We start from the raw sequence: 16,452 nt of genomic DNA, 5'->3' as shown, positions 1-16,452 counted from the left end.
CGGCGAGTGCACACACAGAATCCCCCCCCCCCCCCATTCTCACACACACCAAAGGCATTAAGGCAAACGTTGTGTACAGTATGTGACCCACACTAGCTAGCCAGTCCATTGTTCTTGAACAACAGTGCCTACTCCACTAGTCCCCCCCCCCCCAAAAGCCCCCACATGACATCTTATAAAAGGTCAGAGCGTGTCCCACAAAGAGCGGACTGAACTATGCAAGACCGTGTCACACTGCCGTTACAGCAAGAGAACAATATGGCCGTCTGTGACAGAGTAGTGAACTCGCCACTGTATGGTTTGATGTAAACACTACTGTAGTTGTGCGTTTATACTTTTCATTACCCAACCCCAGGCTGTATGGTGAGCTTTGTGTCCTAGCTCACCACATGAATGCTCTAGTCAGTGGAGAAGATAGTCAACAACACAAAGTGGTACTATTCACCTCCAGGCACAAAGACGGGATGACACAATGCTACTGATGAACACACCACAGAAGAGTAAGTAGTAGCTATGATGTTTGTGATGATTTCCCCATAGTGGGACATTAAGAGTTGCCCTGTGGAGGGCATGTGAACACCAACTAATGACTTACATGGCTCCTAGAGGGCATCTGCTCCATCTGAATGTCACAATGTATACACTTCCATTCAATATGAAGACATTAAGTTCAACTTTGCAGATATGCCCATAATATGTGTGGGTGTGCGCGCGTCTGTGTGTTTGTTTGTACATGCTTGCGTGTGTTTATTATAATGTAGCACAGCCAGCTGTGCTGGTCCAGAGACAACGTCAAGCAGAGGTACTTACTGACGCAGGAGAGGAGGTCATTAAATCTTTCCTTGGGCAAGAGGGATTTCTCCAGGCCCCGGAAGTAGAGTTTAAGAACCCCGGCAACCGAGTTGATGTCGTGGTTGTTCTCTTCATCTGTCAATGGGTCCTTACCTGGGAGATCGATAAGTGTATGTGAGGGTGTTGTATGCAGGCAATCATTACATTTCCCCTGACTAGAAGGAAGTTTGAAACTTACAAACAAGCAGTGCCCATTTGACTAGGGTACATTGTAAACATGTCAATGTTTCTGCTTCTTTCATTAGCTTAATAAGTTCTTTCCAGTGTTAACAAATTATCTCAAAACAGAAAATTAATTAGCAATTAAGCAAAGTCATAGTCTGCAGCTCAAATGAACTACATCATTTCCTATGTTTGCTTTTCCTTCTGTCCCTATGTGCTGCAATCCACTGATGGTATCAAATGTGTGAAGTGTAATTTGACTGACTGACCTATCAATCCTGGACAGTATAAAAGTATTGGGCTAACTGTACAATATTATGTTAACATCCTACAGCACCTTACAGTAACAGAACATCCTACAGTACCTTACAGTAACATAACATCCTACAGTACCTTACAGTAACACAACATCCTACAGTACCTTACAGTAACACAACATCCTACAGTACCTTACAGTAACACAACATCCTACAGTACCTTACAGTAACATAACATCCTACAGTACCTTACAGTAACATAACATCCTACAGTACCTTACAGTAACACAACATCCTACAGTACCTTACAGTAACACAACATCCTACAGTACCTTACAGTAAAACAACATCCTACAGTACCTTACAGTAACAGAACATACTACAGTACCTTACAGTAACACAACATCCTACAGTACCTTACAGTAACACAACATCCTACAGTACCTTACAGTAACACAACATCCTACAGTACCTTACAGTAAAACAACATCCTACAGTACCTTACAGTAACAGAACATACTACAGTACCTTACAGTAACACAACATCCTACAGTACCTTACAGTAACACAACATCCTACAGTACCTTACAGTAACATAACATCCTACAGTACCTTACAGTAACACAACATCCTACAGTACCTTACAGTAACATAACATCCTACAGTACCTTACAGTAACATAACATCCTACAGTACCTTACAGTAACAGAACATCCTACAGTACCTTACAGTAACACAACATCCTACAGTACCTTACAGTAACACAACATCCTACAGTACCTTACAGTAACATAACATCCTACAGTACCTTACAGTAACAGAACATACTACAGTACCTTATAGTAACAGAACATCCTACAGTACCTTACAGTAACACAACATCCTACAGTACCTTACAGTAACACAACATCCTACAGTACCTTACAGTAACACAACATCCTACAGTACCTTACAGTAACACAACATCCTACAGTACCTTACAGTAACACAACATCCTACAGTACCTTACAGTAACACAACATCCTACAGTACCTTACAGTAACACAACATCCTACAAGTACCTTACAGTAACACAACATCCTATAGTACCTCTCTCGAATGAGTTCTTGATGTCATTGATTTCCATCTGAGACCCGGACACACGGAATATCCCTTGATGCTGAAGGCCTGCAGGGAACAAAGAATGGCAGAGGGGAGAGAGAAGTACAGAACCGAGAGAGGAAGAGAGAGGTGAGACAGAAAGGTAGACACACACGTTTAGTCCATTGTGACAGGCAGCCATTATAAAAGACCACCAGTGCAAAAAGAAAAGCCAGTTTAAGTCCCAACTAAAGGCCACATCCCATTCCTCTTGCCCTTAAGTTTTCCAATTAAAGATAATTAATGAGGGAGTGAGACGGCAACCAAGTCTTACTAAAGTGCCCTCCAGCCAGGATTAGCATTTAATAAGGAGAGAGGTCAGTTCGGAACTTAATTAGTCAGGGTCTTCCCCACTAGAGACGGCCGCCCCAGTAAGACATCGCCGGTGTCCGCAAAACACAGAGAGGTCATTAGAGTCACGCCTTCAAAAGTTTAAGCCGACGTGTTTTGTTGGAGTTTTATTAATGTGTCTCACAGTAATAGTCTAACTAACCTATTTGACAGTGTGTGTGAAGGGTGTGTGTGTGTGTGTTGCATCCCATTGGCTGCATGGACAGATGCTGTAAACAAGATGGCATCTGCATAGTCTTTCCCATGACTGTGACTAAAATGGAACGGATTTTAACACAGACACGGGAAGAATGGAAACACCCAGACAATTAACACTGAAATTGCCGCAATGTTACCCTTGACCAGGGGAGAGGTTTTAGCACCACACAGTCATTTTGGACTGTTACGCTTGATTGGCCTGCAAGAGGTGAGAAAAGGAGAGAAAATCATAGCTGTCGCAAAACAAACACAAGTAATATATGGATGACCAGCTCACCATAGAGATTGATGAATCGAACACAGCTCTCCACCACACGGGGAATAGCTTGTCCAGAGTCCTTCACAATGAGAGGAAGGACATGTCATATTAACAGATGGCTCATTCCGAAATATATTATATCATTCAGTCTTTACATGCTTATTTTTCCCGAAATGCATGCCTCCATTATTATACTTAATGGGTGAAGGGAGAAATGACCAGTGACATTTTACTGTAGCCAGCCTTATGTATGCATTCATAAAGCCTTTATAATAACTACTTATGATAATATAACATCTGCCATTGGCATATAAGGGACTACAGTAAAGTGTTACCAATGATCATACTGAAGGTTTACAGAGACAGACTAAAGTTTTGCAGCTACAGAACCATTCATGCCCAGTTTCTCTTAGCCAATACAACTCAATGGGGCTTCAGTGGTACTAAACATGGCCTCTTTATCTTGTTTTATTGTGTTACGTCAACACTTGAGAGCACACTTGGGTCACTGAGGTTATGTAACAGAGACACTACCACACACTCCATATGGAGTGGAGAGAGAGGAGGAGTGAGAAAAGAGGAGAGAGAGAGGAGCTGTCCCTTTACAGAGAACACATTCCTCCCTCCTTCAGTAGAAGGGTACAAGAGCTGCACTCCAGAGTACACTTGGCCGAAGTACCAGCTGCTAGCTCCCTGCTGAGGCAGAGACCTCTTACATGCTTCTAATAATGTTGTGGATGGGTTTTCACCCAGGGGGCGTAGACACTCGGCCCTAAACCATGTCGGGATTCCAGGAACCACTGGGTACCAATGTTCTGTAGCTGAGGACTAAGCAAGACAGACTAAGTTTGGAGGAATTCAATATCTGTCAATGTAGATGTTGCAAGGTCTGAAATAAGTGTTGGGCATTCTACGAATTTTACAATTTGGCTTAGATTACATTGTAAGTATAGGGTACATTTTCAATTAATAGGGTACAGATCAAATTGTACTTCATAATCCAGTTGTAACCCTGGCACAGGAATATATGAATAACGCTATCAATAAATTGACATCTATAGATGTGAGCAGTTCAGTCTGTCAGGGCAAACCTCCAGGGAGTTAGTATTGCACATCAGCACAAACGGGTGAAAGATTATCACAGACAAGAAGTGGAGGGGATGTTAGGGGCAGAAAAAGAGAGAGACAGAGATAGGAAGTCAGCATAGACAGTAAGACTGTGACAATAACAGTATCGCAATATTTTCTCAATGGCAAAAATGAAAACACAAAGCAGACCAAACTATTTGGTCCTTTAAAAACCTGCTGTATGTAAAATAGTGTGTGCTATAGCTTGCAAAATACACTGCTCAGAAAAATAAAGGGAACACTTAAACAACACAATGTAACTCCAAGTCAATCACACTTCTGTGAAATCAAACTGTCCACTTAGGAAGCAACCCTGATTGACAATACATTTCACATGCTGTTGTGCAAATGTTATAGACAACAGGTGGAAATTATAGGCAATTAGCAAGACACCCCCAATAAAGGAATGGTTCTGCAGGTGGGGACCACAGACCACTTCTCAGTTCCTATGCTTCCTGGCTGATGTTTTGGTCCCTTTTGAATGCTGGCGGTGCTTTCACTCTCGTGGTAGCATGAGACGGAGTTTACAACCCACACAAGTGGCTCAGGTAGTGCAGCTCATCCAGGATGGCACATCAATGCGAGCTGTGGTAAGAAGGTTTGCTGAGTCTGTCAGCGTAGTGTCCAGAGCATGGAGGCGCTACCAGGAGACAGGCCAGTACATCAGGAGACGTGGAGGAGATCGTAGGAGGGCAACAACCCAGCAGCAGGACCGCTATCTCCGCCTTTGTGCAAGGAGGAGCACTGCCAGAGCCCTGCAAAATGACCTCCAGCAGGCCACAAATGTGCATGTGTCTGCTCAAACGGTCAGAAACAGACTCCATGAGGGTGGTATGAGGGCCCGACGTCCACAGGTGGGGGTTGTGCTTACAGCCCAACACCGTGCAGGACGTTTTTCATTTGCCAGAGAACACCAAGAGTGGCAAATTCGCCACTGGCGCCCTTTGCTCTTCACAGATGAAAGCAGGTTCACACTGAGCACATGTGACAGACGTGACAGAGTTTGCAGATGCCGTGCATGACCGGTTTGGCCGTGAGTTAGTCATGGTGTGGGGTGGCATTTCTTTGGGGGGCCGCACAGCCCTCCATGTGCTCGCCAGAGGTAGCCTGACTGCCATTAGGTACCGAGATGAGATCCTCAGACCCCTTGTGAGACCATATGCTGGTGCGGTTGGCCCTGGGTACCTCCTAATGCAAGACAATGCTAGACCTCATGTGGCTGGAGTGTGTCAGCAGTGCCTGCAAGAGGAAGGCATTGGTGCTATGGACTGGCCCGCCCGTTCCCCAGACCTGAATCCAATTGAGCACATCTGGGACATCATGTCTCGCTCCATCCACCAATGCCACATTGCACCACAGACTGTCCAGGAGTTGGCAGATGCTTTAGTCCAGGTCTGGGAGGAGATCCCTCAGGAGACCATCCGCCGTCTCATCAGGAGCATGCCCAGGCGTTGTAGGGAGGTCATACAGGCACATGGAGGCCACACACACTACTGAGCCTCATTTTGACTTGTTTTAAGGACATTACATCAAAGTTGAATCCGCCTGTAGTGTGACTATTTTGAGTGTGACTCCAAATCCAGACCTCCATGGGTTAATAAATTTGATTTCCATTGATCATTTTTGTGTGATTTTGTTGTCAGCACATTCAACTATGTAAAGAAAAAAGTATTTAATAAGAATATTTCATTCAGATCTAGGATGTGTTATTTTAGTGTTCCCTTTATTTTTTTGAGCAGTGTAAATAAATGTGACTCTGGATGACAACATAATGATGTTTGTTTCCAACATTGGGGAGCTATTCCTAAAGAAGTTAAACCCGCTTCGTGTTTTGTTTCCTTGCCACAATACTAACGAGTATGGCAATACTGTTATCACCCCGGCTCTGACAGACAGACAGGTAGCAGTAGGGACGGGTCCCTCTCCACTCCACAGTGTCTCCATTCTACCTGGTGTCTGGCGTGCGAGTTCCGTCGTCCGCGGCTATGAGGAAGCAGAGAAGAAAGCAGAGAGAGCGAGAAAGAGGTGAAACCCAGATTAAATCACCACAGCAGCCAGCTACAGTACCACAGCCCAGCCCTCACCCCCCACACACTAAGAATAGAGCTGGCGTCAAACGCAGGGGAAGCAGCAGGGCATTGTGGGGAGGTGGTGGATTCCTTATCGCTCTGGCCACCATCCCCTGGCTGTCACATATATCCTGCTGACAATGGCTGCTTTCAAACCAGCCAGAGAAGAGAGAGAAGGAAGAGAGAGAAATAGGGAGGAATACCAATGCCCTAGCTGACAGCAGAGACTCGGGGGAAAGATGGAGACAAACATCTTCCCTACATCCCGTCCTCTTTCTCCCCACCCTCCCCCTTCACCCCCCTCCACTGTGCTAGTGTGCCCTCTGCTCTGTCATCATACCTCCTTCCCTGGATGCACTCTGTCAGTAGCAATGCCACCCCTGTGCTTCCCCAACGTTTGAGACTACAGAGAGAAACGAGAAGATAAAATCCCTGACTGGTGTGGTCAGCCTAATGATCAGACCCCAGGAAAAAGACAAAAGTGTGAGTTGTTGAGTTACGGTCATTATTATGGAAACGGTCGGAGAGACGGTCGGTAGCAGTCCAAGGCCAGACTTGACCAGTACCTTGACAAAGGACTCCAGATTGCCATTAAACAACTTAACGTTAAAGACCGAGCGGGGCCTAGTCCTCCTATTTGTGCCACTGTGAGGTTTGGGCGGCACATTGGGAGGCCTGGAAAATGGAGACTGTGTTAGAGAAATCTCCCACCATGAACATACACCGTTTGTCTGAACTCACCAATGTCCGAAGTTCAAAAATCTGACATCTGAGATTTCAGACAAACTACGCACGCAAATGTGAACAATCCTAAACTATCACACAAAAGTGACTTCTTGTGTTGTGAAGTCGTGTATGGTGTCACCCAGCCTGTCCTGTGAGTTTGAGTGTTAGTCGTGAGATGACGCTGGGCCCGGATCCTGATATCCCCACTAGTCTGTCACCATCTCCTAGAGAGAGAATATTAGATAGAGGGTTTGATATCCCCACTAGTCTGTCACCATCTCCTAGAGAGAGAATTACCACCAAACTTCAAAAGGTCATGAAAATACCAGGCCTGCTGGGATGAGTGTGTGTGGGCGCCGTGCGGCAGCATCCACCTGACGACATGTCCCGGTGGGAGAGGGTGTGTGTATTTGTTTTTATTATGGATCCCCATTAGCTGCTGCCAAAACAGCAGATAATTTTTCTGGACCCCAGGAAGAGTAAGGCAGTTCATACCATTTTAAAACATTACAATACATTCACAGATTTCACAACACACTGTGTGCCCTCAGGCCCCTACTCCATCACTACCACATATCTACAGTACTAAATCCATGTGTATGTATAGTGTGTGTATGCATGTGTCTATGCATGCCTCTGTGCCAATGTGTGTGTTGCTTCACAGTCCCTGGTGTTCAATAAGGAGTTTTTAATCTGTTTTTTAAATCTAATTTTACTGCTTGCGTTAGTTACTCGATGTGGAATAGAGTTCCATGTAGTCATGGCTCTATGTAGTACTGTGTGCCTCCCATAGTCTGTTCTGGACATTTGTGGCATGTCTTGTGGGGGTATGCATGGGTGTCCGAGCTGTGTGCCAGTAGTTAAGACAAACAGCTCTGTGAATTCAACATGGCAATACCTCTCATAAATAAATGTAGTGATGAAGTCAATCTCTCCTCCACTTTCAACCAGGAGAGAGTGGAATGCATATTATTAATATTAGCTCTCTGTGTACATTCAAGGGCCAGCCGTTCTGCCCTGTTCTGAGCCAATTGCAATTTTCCTAAGTCCTTTTTTGTGGCACCTGACCACACAACTGAACAGTAGTCAAGGTGTGACAAAACTAGGGCCTGTAAGACCTGCCTTGTTGATAGTGTTGTTAAGAAGGCAGAGCATCGCTTTATTATAGACAGACTTCTCCCCATCTTAGCTACTACTACATCAATATGTTTTGACCATGACAGTTTCCAATCTAGTGTTACTCCAAGCAGTTTAGTCACCCCAAATTGCTCAATTTCCACATTATTTATTACAAGATTTAGTTGAGGTTTAGGGTTTAGTGAGTATTTTGTTCCAAATACAATGCTCTCAGTTTTAGAAATATTTAGGGCTAACTTATTCCTTGCTACCCACTCTGAAAGTAACTGCAGCTCTTTGTTGAGTGTTGCAGTCATTTCAGTCACTGTAGTAGCTGACGTGTAAAGTGTTGAGTCATAGAAACTATGTTTTTACTCAAAGTCAGTGGCATGTCTTTGAAAGCTGAACAGCAAGGGGCCTAAACAGCTACCCTGGGAAATTCCTGATTCTAACTGGATTATATTTGATAGGCTTCCATTAACGAACACCCTCTGTGTTCTGTTAGACAAGTAACTCTTTATCCACATTATAGCAGGGGGTGTAAAGCCATAACACATATGTTTTTCCAGTAGCGGACTATGATCAATAATGTTAAAAGCTGCACTGAAGCCTAACAAGACAGCGCCCACAATAATTTTATCATCAATTTCTCTCAGCCAATCATCAGTCATTTGTGTAAGCGCTGTGCTTTTTGAGTGTCCTTTCCTGTAAGCATGCTGAAATTCTGTTGTAAATTTGTTTACTGTAAAATAGCATTGTATCTGGTCAAACAATTTTTTCCAGAAGTTTACTAAGCGTTGGTTACAGGCTGATTGGTCGGTTATTTGAGCAAGTAAAGGGGGCTTTACTATTCTTACTATTCCAGGCCTTGGGGCACACGCTCTCTAGTAGGCTTGAATTGAAGATGTGGCAAATAGGAGTGGCAATATCGTCTGCTATTATCCTCAGAAATGTTTCATCTAGATTTTCAGACCCTGGTGGCTTGTCATTGTTGATAGACAAAAAAAATTATCACCTCTTCCACACTGACTTGACGGAATTCAAAAGTACAATTCTTGTCTTTCATAACTTGGTCCGATATACTTGGATGTGTAGTGTCAGCATTTGTAGCTGGCATGTCATCCCTAAGTTTGCTTACCTTGCCAATGAAAAAGTAATTAAGGTAGTTAGCAATATCAGTGGGCTTTGTAATGAATGAGCCATCTGATTTTTCCCAAAATTTCATTAAGGTGCCCCAAAGCTTTTTACTATCATTCTTTGTATAATTTATCTTTGTTTCACAGTGTAGTGCAGTTTCTACAGTAATTTTCTTAATGGGTGCGTGCTTATTAGTAACTGGAATAAGTCGATTCAAGTGCAGCGTCTGGTTGCTCCTCATTACACACCACAGACCAGCAAATATTATTTGTATGAGTGACTATGGCATGTAGGATGACCGGGGGGGGGGGGGGGGGCAGCAGGGTTGTCCCTCTACTGCCATTCTCATGGTTATATTTAAACACATTTCTACTAGAATGGGCAAGAGAAAAAACAAACGTGAGTAATGTGTCAAAACAATCAATATCTTCAAATCAATCGTATTACAACCTTACAGGGAAATGCTTACCTACGAGCCCCTAACCGAAGATAAGATAAGACATAAAAGCAACAAGTATTTAAAGAGCAGCAGTAAAAAAAAAATATACACACACATACAGGGAGGGGTGTGCCGGTACAGAGTCAATGTGCGGGGGCACCGGTTAGTTGAGGTAGTATGTACATGTAGGTAGAGTTACGTAAAGTGACTACGCATAGATGACAACAGAGAGTGGCAGTGGTGTGGAGAGGGGAGGGGGAGGGCAATGCAAATAGTCTGGGTAGCCATTTGACTAGATGTTCAGGAGTCTTATGGCTTGGGGGTAGAAGCTGTTTAGAAGCCTCTTGGACCTAGACTTGGTGCTCCGGTACCGCTTGCCGTGTGATAGCAGGGAGAACAATCTATGACTAGGGTGGCTGGAGTCTGACAATTTTTAGTGCCTTCCTCTGACACCGCCTGGTATAGAGGTCCTGGATAGCAGGAAGCTTGGCCCCAGTGATGTACTGGGCCGTTCGCACGACCCTCTGTAGTGCCTTGTGGTCAAAGGCCGAGCAGTTGCCATACCAGGCTGTGATGCAAACAATTAGGATGCTCTCGATGGTGCAGCTGTAGAACCTTTTGAGGATCTGAGGACCCATGCCAAATCTTTTCAGTCTCCTGAGGGGGAATAGGTTTTGTCGTGCCTGCTTCACAACTGTCATTGTGTGCTTGGATCATGATAGTTTGTTGGTGATGTGGACACCAAGGAACTTGAAGCTTTCAACCTGCTGATGAGCTTTGAGGGCACTATGGTGTTGAACGCTGAGCAGTAGTCAATGAATACCATTCTCACATAGGTGTTCCTTTTGTCCAGGAGGGAAAGTGTAGTGTGGAGTGCAATAGAGACTGCATCATCTGTGGATCTGTTGGGGGCGATATGCAAATTGGAGTGGGTCTAGGGTTTCTGGGATGGTGGTGTTGATGTGAGCCATGACCAGCCTTTCAAAGCACTTCACGGCTACGGGTCGGTAGTCATTTAGACATGTTACTTTAGTGTTCTTCGGCACAGGCACTATGGTGGACGGCTTAAAACATGTTGGTAATACAGACTCGGACAGGGAGAGGTTGAAAATGTCAGTGAAGACACTTGCTAGTTGCTCAGCGCATGCTCGCAGTACACGTCCTGGTAATCCATCTGGCCCTGCGGCCTTGTGAATGTTGACCTGTCTAAAGGCCTTACTCACATCGGCTGCGGAGAGCGTGATCACACAGGTGCTCTCATGCTTGTTTCAGTGTTATTTGCCTCGAAGCGAGCACAGAAGTAGTTTAGCTCATCCAGTAGGGCTCGTGTCACTGGGCAGCTCTTGGGTGTGCTTCCTTTTATAGTCTAATGTTTTACAGGCCCTGCCACATCCGAAGAGCGTCAGAGCTGGTGTAGTACGACTGTATTAGACTGTTTCAAAACAAGTAGAGAGAATTTTCATAGATTCACCCTCAAATATTTCCTCCCAAGAGCCTTTGATCTTGATACTAACACAAAGTGCATTTGCATGCAAAGTACAGTATTTCTCCATCTTTCTTTCCCTGTGAGAGAAAGTTCAAAGGAGGGAGAGATTCAGAACCATTCTGCAACCCAGAGCGAGAGAGAGTGATAGAAAGAGAGCGTGAAAGAGAGAGCGAGAGAGAAAGAAAGAGAGAGAGAGAGAGCGAGAGAGAAAAATAGAAAAAGAGGGAGAGAGAGTGAGTTTTAAATCATCTTTTTATTGGGTCTCGGAACCCACAACACAATAAAAACTCATACAAAATCATACCAAACCAAAGTTACACATCAATTAAAAACACGGCACCAAATCCTCCTCCACACTAACTAAACACAACAGACTCTGAATACCCCATATACTCATAAACAGATCAATATTGTTAACCAGTTTGTAATAGGCAAACTCAACCCTCAGTCTCGTTGCCAACATCTCCTCCAGCAATCCCACCACATCCACAGACCCCTGTCCCCGAATACTGTTTTTTCAGGTCTTCCATGTTGCTAATTTAGCTGCCCCCAACACAAAATTAAGCAAAATAACTACACCCCTTCGACTAAATGTGCCAGAGTTTCAGACTCAGCACAGAATGGCTCCATGGAGGTCAGTTGTCCTCTTTTCAATAGGCAGTTTGTATAAAGACCGCCAACAGCCTTTTGGGCACCTCGCCGATTTGACCCCTTCCAGGGAAGAGGCATGGGACAGTTTTACACAGATTTTGTACAGGGCCTTCTTTCCCACCTCGTTGAAATCCCCCAGCCCCGGGGTATCGAATGAAAGCAGCATCTCCTCGAATGACCCCGCAGCAGCACTAACAATCAGTGCAGGGAACACATAATCCAGACCCTCCTTCCAACGTTCAGAATTGGAAGTGTCAGTCACATACTGCAGTGTCAGTCACAGACCTCAGCTACGACCTTCCTCAGTAGGCGAGATAATCGGATCCCCGCTCTTTCTCCCAGCTCCTCCAACGATCTGCTCCTGCTCCGCATCAGATGACCCAGCTTAGTACACCCCACACTTAACAGGCATGAACGTAGGCTGGCTGAACCCAGAGCTCGGGACTGGATGGCAGTGTTGTAAAAAAGAGGCTCTTCAAAAAGCCACATCCCTGGTGACATGCCGGCTTTACGGGACTTGACAAGAACTCTCCAAGCCTGCATAACAGACTCATAAAATGGAGTCAGGCCAGACAAATCACCCCTTCCAGCTTGAAGAAGAAAATGTGCTTGTCTAAGCTCAAACAGCCCGTTCTCCTCATCAATGTGTAGGCTGTGTCGACCCAGCTAGAACCGTCACTGTACAACAGTCTCTGGGCTGCTTGAAGCCGGAAAGCCATGATCCTGGAAGAAATGTCCACCAGGCCCTGCCCACCCTCGTGCAGTGGCAGGTACAGAGCTTTAATCCAGTGTTGTCCAGACCAGAAGAAATTGACATGGGTCCTCTGAAGCTCTTGTATCAGGTGGCTGTAAAATCATAGTCTGTGCCACAGGGTAGAGGCGGAAAGATTATTAGCTACCAGGACCCTTCCTCTATAAGACAGCTGGGGTAGCACCCATTTCCACCTTGACAGTCTGGCACACACTTACTACACCCTCCCAGTTCTTTTTCTGAAATACATCAGAGCCTAGAAAAAAAACCAATGTCTTCATCCCATCTCTGCCCCACTGAAGCCCACCTGGTAACCGTGGAGCAGACCCCGTCTGGGGCTGACCTGCCCACCGTGATTCACTCATTTCCCAATTAACTCTAGTTAAGGAGGCCCCCTCATACACCTTTAAAGTGTTTGAGAGAACCTTAACATCACCCCCTGTAATAAAAACTGTCACGTCATCTGCATACGCAGACAGTGCTATCGTGGCACCCTTCATTACTCCTGGCACAGAGAAACCAGTAAGTCACAGAGAAACCAGTGCGTGATTTCCTACTTGCAGGAAAACACGCACAGAACGAGCAGTGTGGCTGGTGGCATTGTCATGCTGGAGGGTCATGTCAGGATGAGCCTGCAGGAAGGGTACCACATGAGGGAGGAGGATGACTTCCCTATAACACACAGCGTTGATTGCCTAAAATGACAAGCGCAGTCCGACGATGCTGTGACATACCGCCCGAGACCATGACGGACCCTCCATCTCCAAATCGATCCCGCTCCAGAGTACAGGCCTCGATGTAACGCTCATTCTTTCAACGATAAACGCAAATCTTATCACCATCCCTGGTGAGACAGCGATGGTGGGTTTGCGCCCATAGGCAACGTTGTTGCCGGTGATGTCTGGTGAGGACCAGGTCTACAAGCACTCAGTCCAGCCTCTCTCAGCCTATTGTTGACAGTCTGAACACTGATGGAGGAATTGTGCGTTCCTGGTCTAACTCGGGCAGTTGTTATTGTCATCCTGTACCTGTCCCGCAGGTGTGATGTTCGGATGTTGTGCAGGTGTTGTTACACGTGTGTTGTAACCTTAATGTGTTACAGAGTTAATGTTTAAGTTAATTCATTGAGTTGTATCTAAAGATATTTCTTTACAGTTATTTACATATGTAATTGTATTGGTTAGTATTGAATTACGCTTTTGACTGCAAGTTCCAGAATGCCTTGCGACAGGAATGAGAGAGATAACGCGCCAGTTATGTGCAGGTGCAAAGTGATTAAGCTGATTTTCCACTAGCATCTTACCTGCATTGCTCTGTAGAATCTAAAGTTGTTAAATGTAACGTGAACAAATATTACTACTAAAAGAAGCTTTCATATCAAACCCGACGTCCCGAGTCATTACTTTGACGACAGTTAATCTAAAATTTGGTGCCGAAACCCAGGATATGAGCTGCGACGAAGAAGTGGCTGAAATGGCTGAGGAGGAACGTCGGCATGAAGCAGAAAGAATGAGACGAAAGCGGAGTACCATTGGAGGCGCCACAACGCGGATTTTGAATCAGATTGACGTGGAAATAGCCCAGTCAAATCCGGATACCGATCACTTTGAGTACATTGTTGGAATTGCTATCGGCTAAGGAGGACAGTTTGTTTGAACTTGATAGTGGAATTGAACAGTTAACGCCATTGGACGGATTGGAGGCAGAGATTGCATGCACGGAGGATTACAAAGAGTGCATTATCATGCTGAAGAGCCGTGCACAAAGAGTGATAAAGGAGAAACAGGACATCAATCCACTACCAGCCCGGGTGAGTGACGCTAACTCAAACAGATCACAGAGACAATCAGTAAGGCTACCAAAGTTGATTATTGAGAAATTCTATGGAGATATCAGTATGTGGCAGGAGTTTTGGAGACAGTATGAGACTGCTATTCACAATGATTCACTGTGTAATAAAGAGAAGTGTATCTATCTGAAAACATATCTCACAGGACCAGCTGCAAAGGCAGTAGCAGGACTGATGTTAACAGACAGTAATTATGATGATGCAATCGCTCTACTCAAGAGCAGATTTGGAAGGAAAGATCTTGTGATTAGTGCTCATATGTCAAAGCTGCTGAATCTCACACCTGTGAAGAAATCCTCTGATCTAAATGCATTGAGGCAGCTATATGATGAATGTGAAATTCAGATTAGGAGCCTGGAATCACTGGGTGTAGTGTCAGAAACCTATGGAAGCCTACTATGCCCAATCTTACTGCAGATGATTCCAGAGGACATAGCTGTTGACTATATTCGTCAGAGGGGAGTAGATGATGAATGGAAAGTGTCTGAGATTATCAGTTTCCTACAGAAAGAGGTTCAGAGCAGGGAGAGAGTGCTACAAATGACAAGATCATACAACCAACAGAAAGAGAGCAAACCATGGAACAAGTCATGCTTCTCCAATGAAATGAAACCAAAAAGACCCAACATGCCCTCTGCTGCAGCACTGCATACAGCCAGCCAGAAGGAACAACACTGTCTATTCTGTGACAGTGCAGACCACAAATCAGAAAACTGCCCTGACCACAATATTGCTACACACAAAGAGAAACTAAAGAACATGGGAAGATGCTTTGTATGTTTAAGACAGAGACACATAGCAAAATTCTGTAAAGTCAAAGATGTGTCATGTGCAACATGTGGAAGCAGACATCACATTGCTGTGTGTACCAGTAAGGAGGAGTGAGGTGCAACCCCCTACTGTTTCTGTAGATGCTGTTGTTTCCTCAGTTATTCCCCATTCAGTGAGGATGAAGCCAGATGGACAGAACACTGTGTTGCTACAAACGGCAAAGGCATGGGTAGAAGGCCCATCGGGCAGGAAGATAGCTCATTGCTTACTAGATGGAGACAGTCAGAGAAGCTTCATACATGAAAACCTTGTGAAGGGCGTGAAGCTACCAGTAATCAGACAAGAGGCACTCACTCTTCACACGTTTGGCTCCTCTGCCCCAGCAACGTCCCAACGCAACACAGTGAAAGTCATCTTGGAGAATGTCTGGGACAAACAGCAGAGAATAGAGATAGAGGCAATTGAAACCCCACAAGTGTGCACAGCTGTGATGAAGGTTCCTGGTGAACAGATTCAACATGAGCTCAATAGAAAGGGACTGCAGCTCGCAGACTTTCCAGGAGATGACAATGATCCTGAACTCTCTGTCCTGATAGGAGCAGACTACTACTGGCAGATAGTATCAGGCAGAGTGGAGCGACTGGCGGAGACGCTAGTTGCTTTAGAGAGCACCTTTGGATGGTCGGTGCAGGGACCCATGTCCATGTCAAGTGTCGCCGAGGCAACCTGCATGTTCATCCCACTTGATGAAGACACACTAGTCTCCAAGCAACTGCATGCATTCTGGGAGCTTGAGTCTCTGGGTATTCTAAGCGAGAAAACACAGAACCTAGAGGAAAACGAGGCTCTACAAAGGTTTGAGGAAACAACCACCTTCAAAGATGGGCGATACCATGTGGAGTTGCCATGTAAACGAGAGATGCCAGAACTCCAAGACAACTATAGAATCGCCAATAAACGGTTTGAAGGTCTGAAGAAAAGACTGAAGAAGGATGTGACGTTGTGCAGCAGATACAATGAAGTAGTAGAGGACTACTTACAACAAGATATGGCAGAGGACGTGCCCAAGGACAACGCATCAAGTGCAGACAACGTAAAATACTACTTACC

The 16,452-nt window shown here is 45.1% G+C and overlaps 1 protein-coding gene across 4 annotated transcripts in view; it reads right to left on the bottom strand.

The window, feature by feature from the left end:
* The window catches only part of LOC109867273 (SLIT-ROBO Rho GTPase-activating protein 1), a 148,119-nt gene that overhangs the window by 38,402 nt on the left and 93,265 nt on the right, over positions 1–16,452 (bottom strand). For 3 of the 4 annotated variants that reach the window (XM_031801745.1, XM_031801747.1, XM_031801748.1), the window contains exons 12-15: positions 6,297–6,330; positions 3,238–3,298; positions 2,361–2,438; positions 811–945 (exon numbers count right to left, since the gene is read on the bottom strand). In XM_031801745.1, the coding sequence (XP_031657605.1) occupies positions 811–945; positions 2,361–2,438; positions 3,238–3,298; positions 6,297–6,330 (308 nt within the window). Of the gene's footprint in view, positions 1–810; positions 946–2,360; positions 2,439–3,237; positions 3,299–6,296; positions 6,331–6,982; positions 7,092–16,452 lie in introns of all 4 variants that reach the window. The other variant, XM_031801749.1, reaches the window with a different exon arrangement.

Source organism: Oncorhynchus kisutch, linkage group LG22, assembly GCF_002021735.2.
Source record: "Oncorhynchus kisutch isolate 150728-3 linkage group LG22, Okis_V2, whole genome shotgun sequence".
Taxonomy (NCBI): Eukaryota; Metazoa; Chordata; class Actinopteri; order Salmoniformes; family Salmonidae; genus Oncorhynchus; species Oncorhynchus kisutch.
Note: the sequence above shows the minus strand (reverse complement) of the source record. Positions and strands in the feature narration are given on the sequence as shown.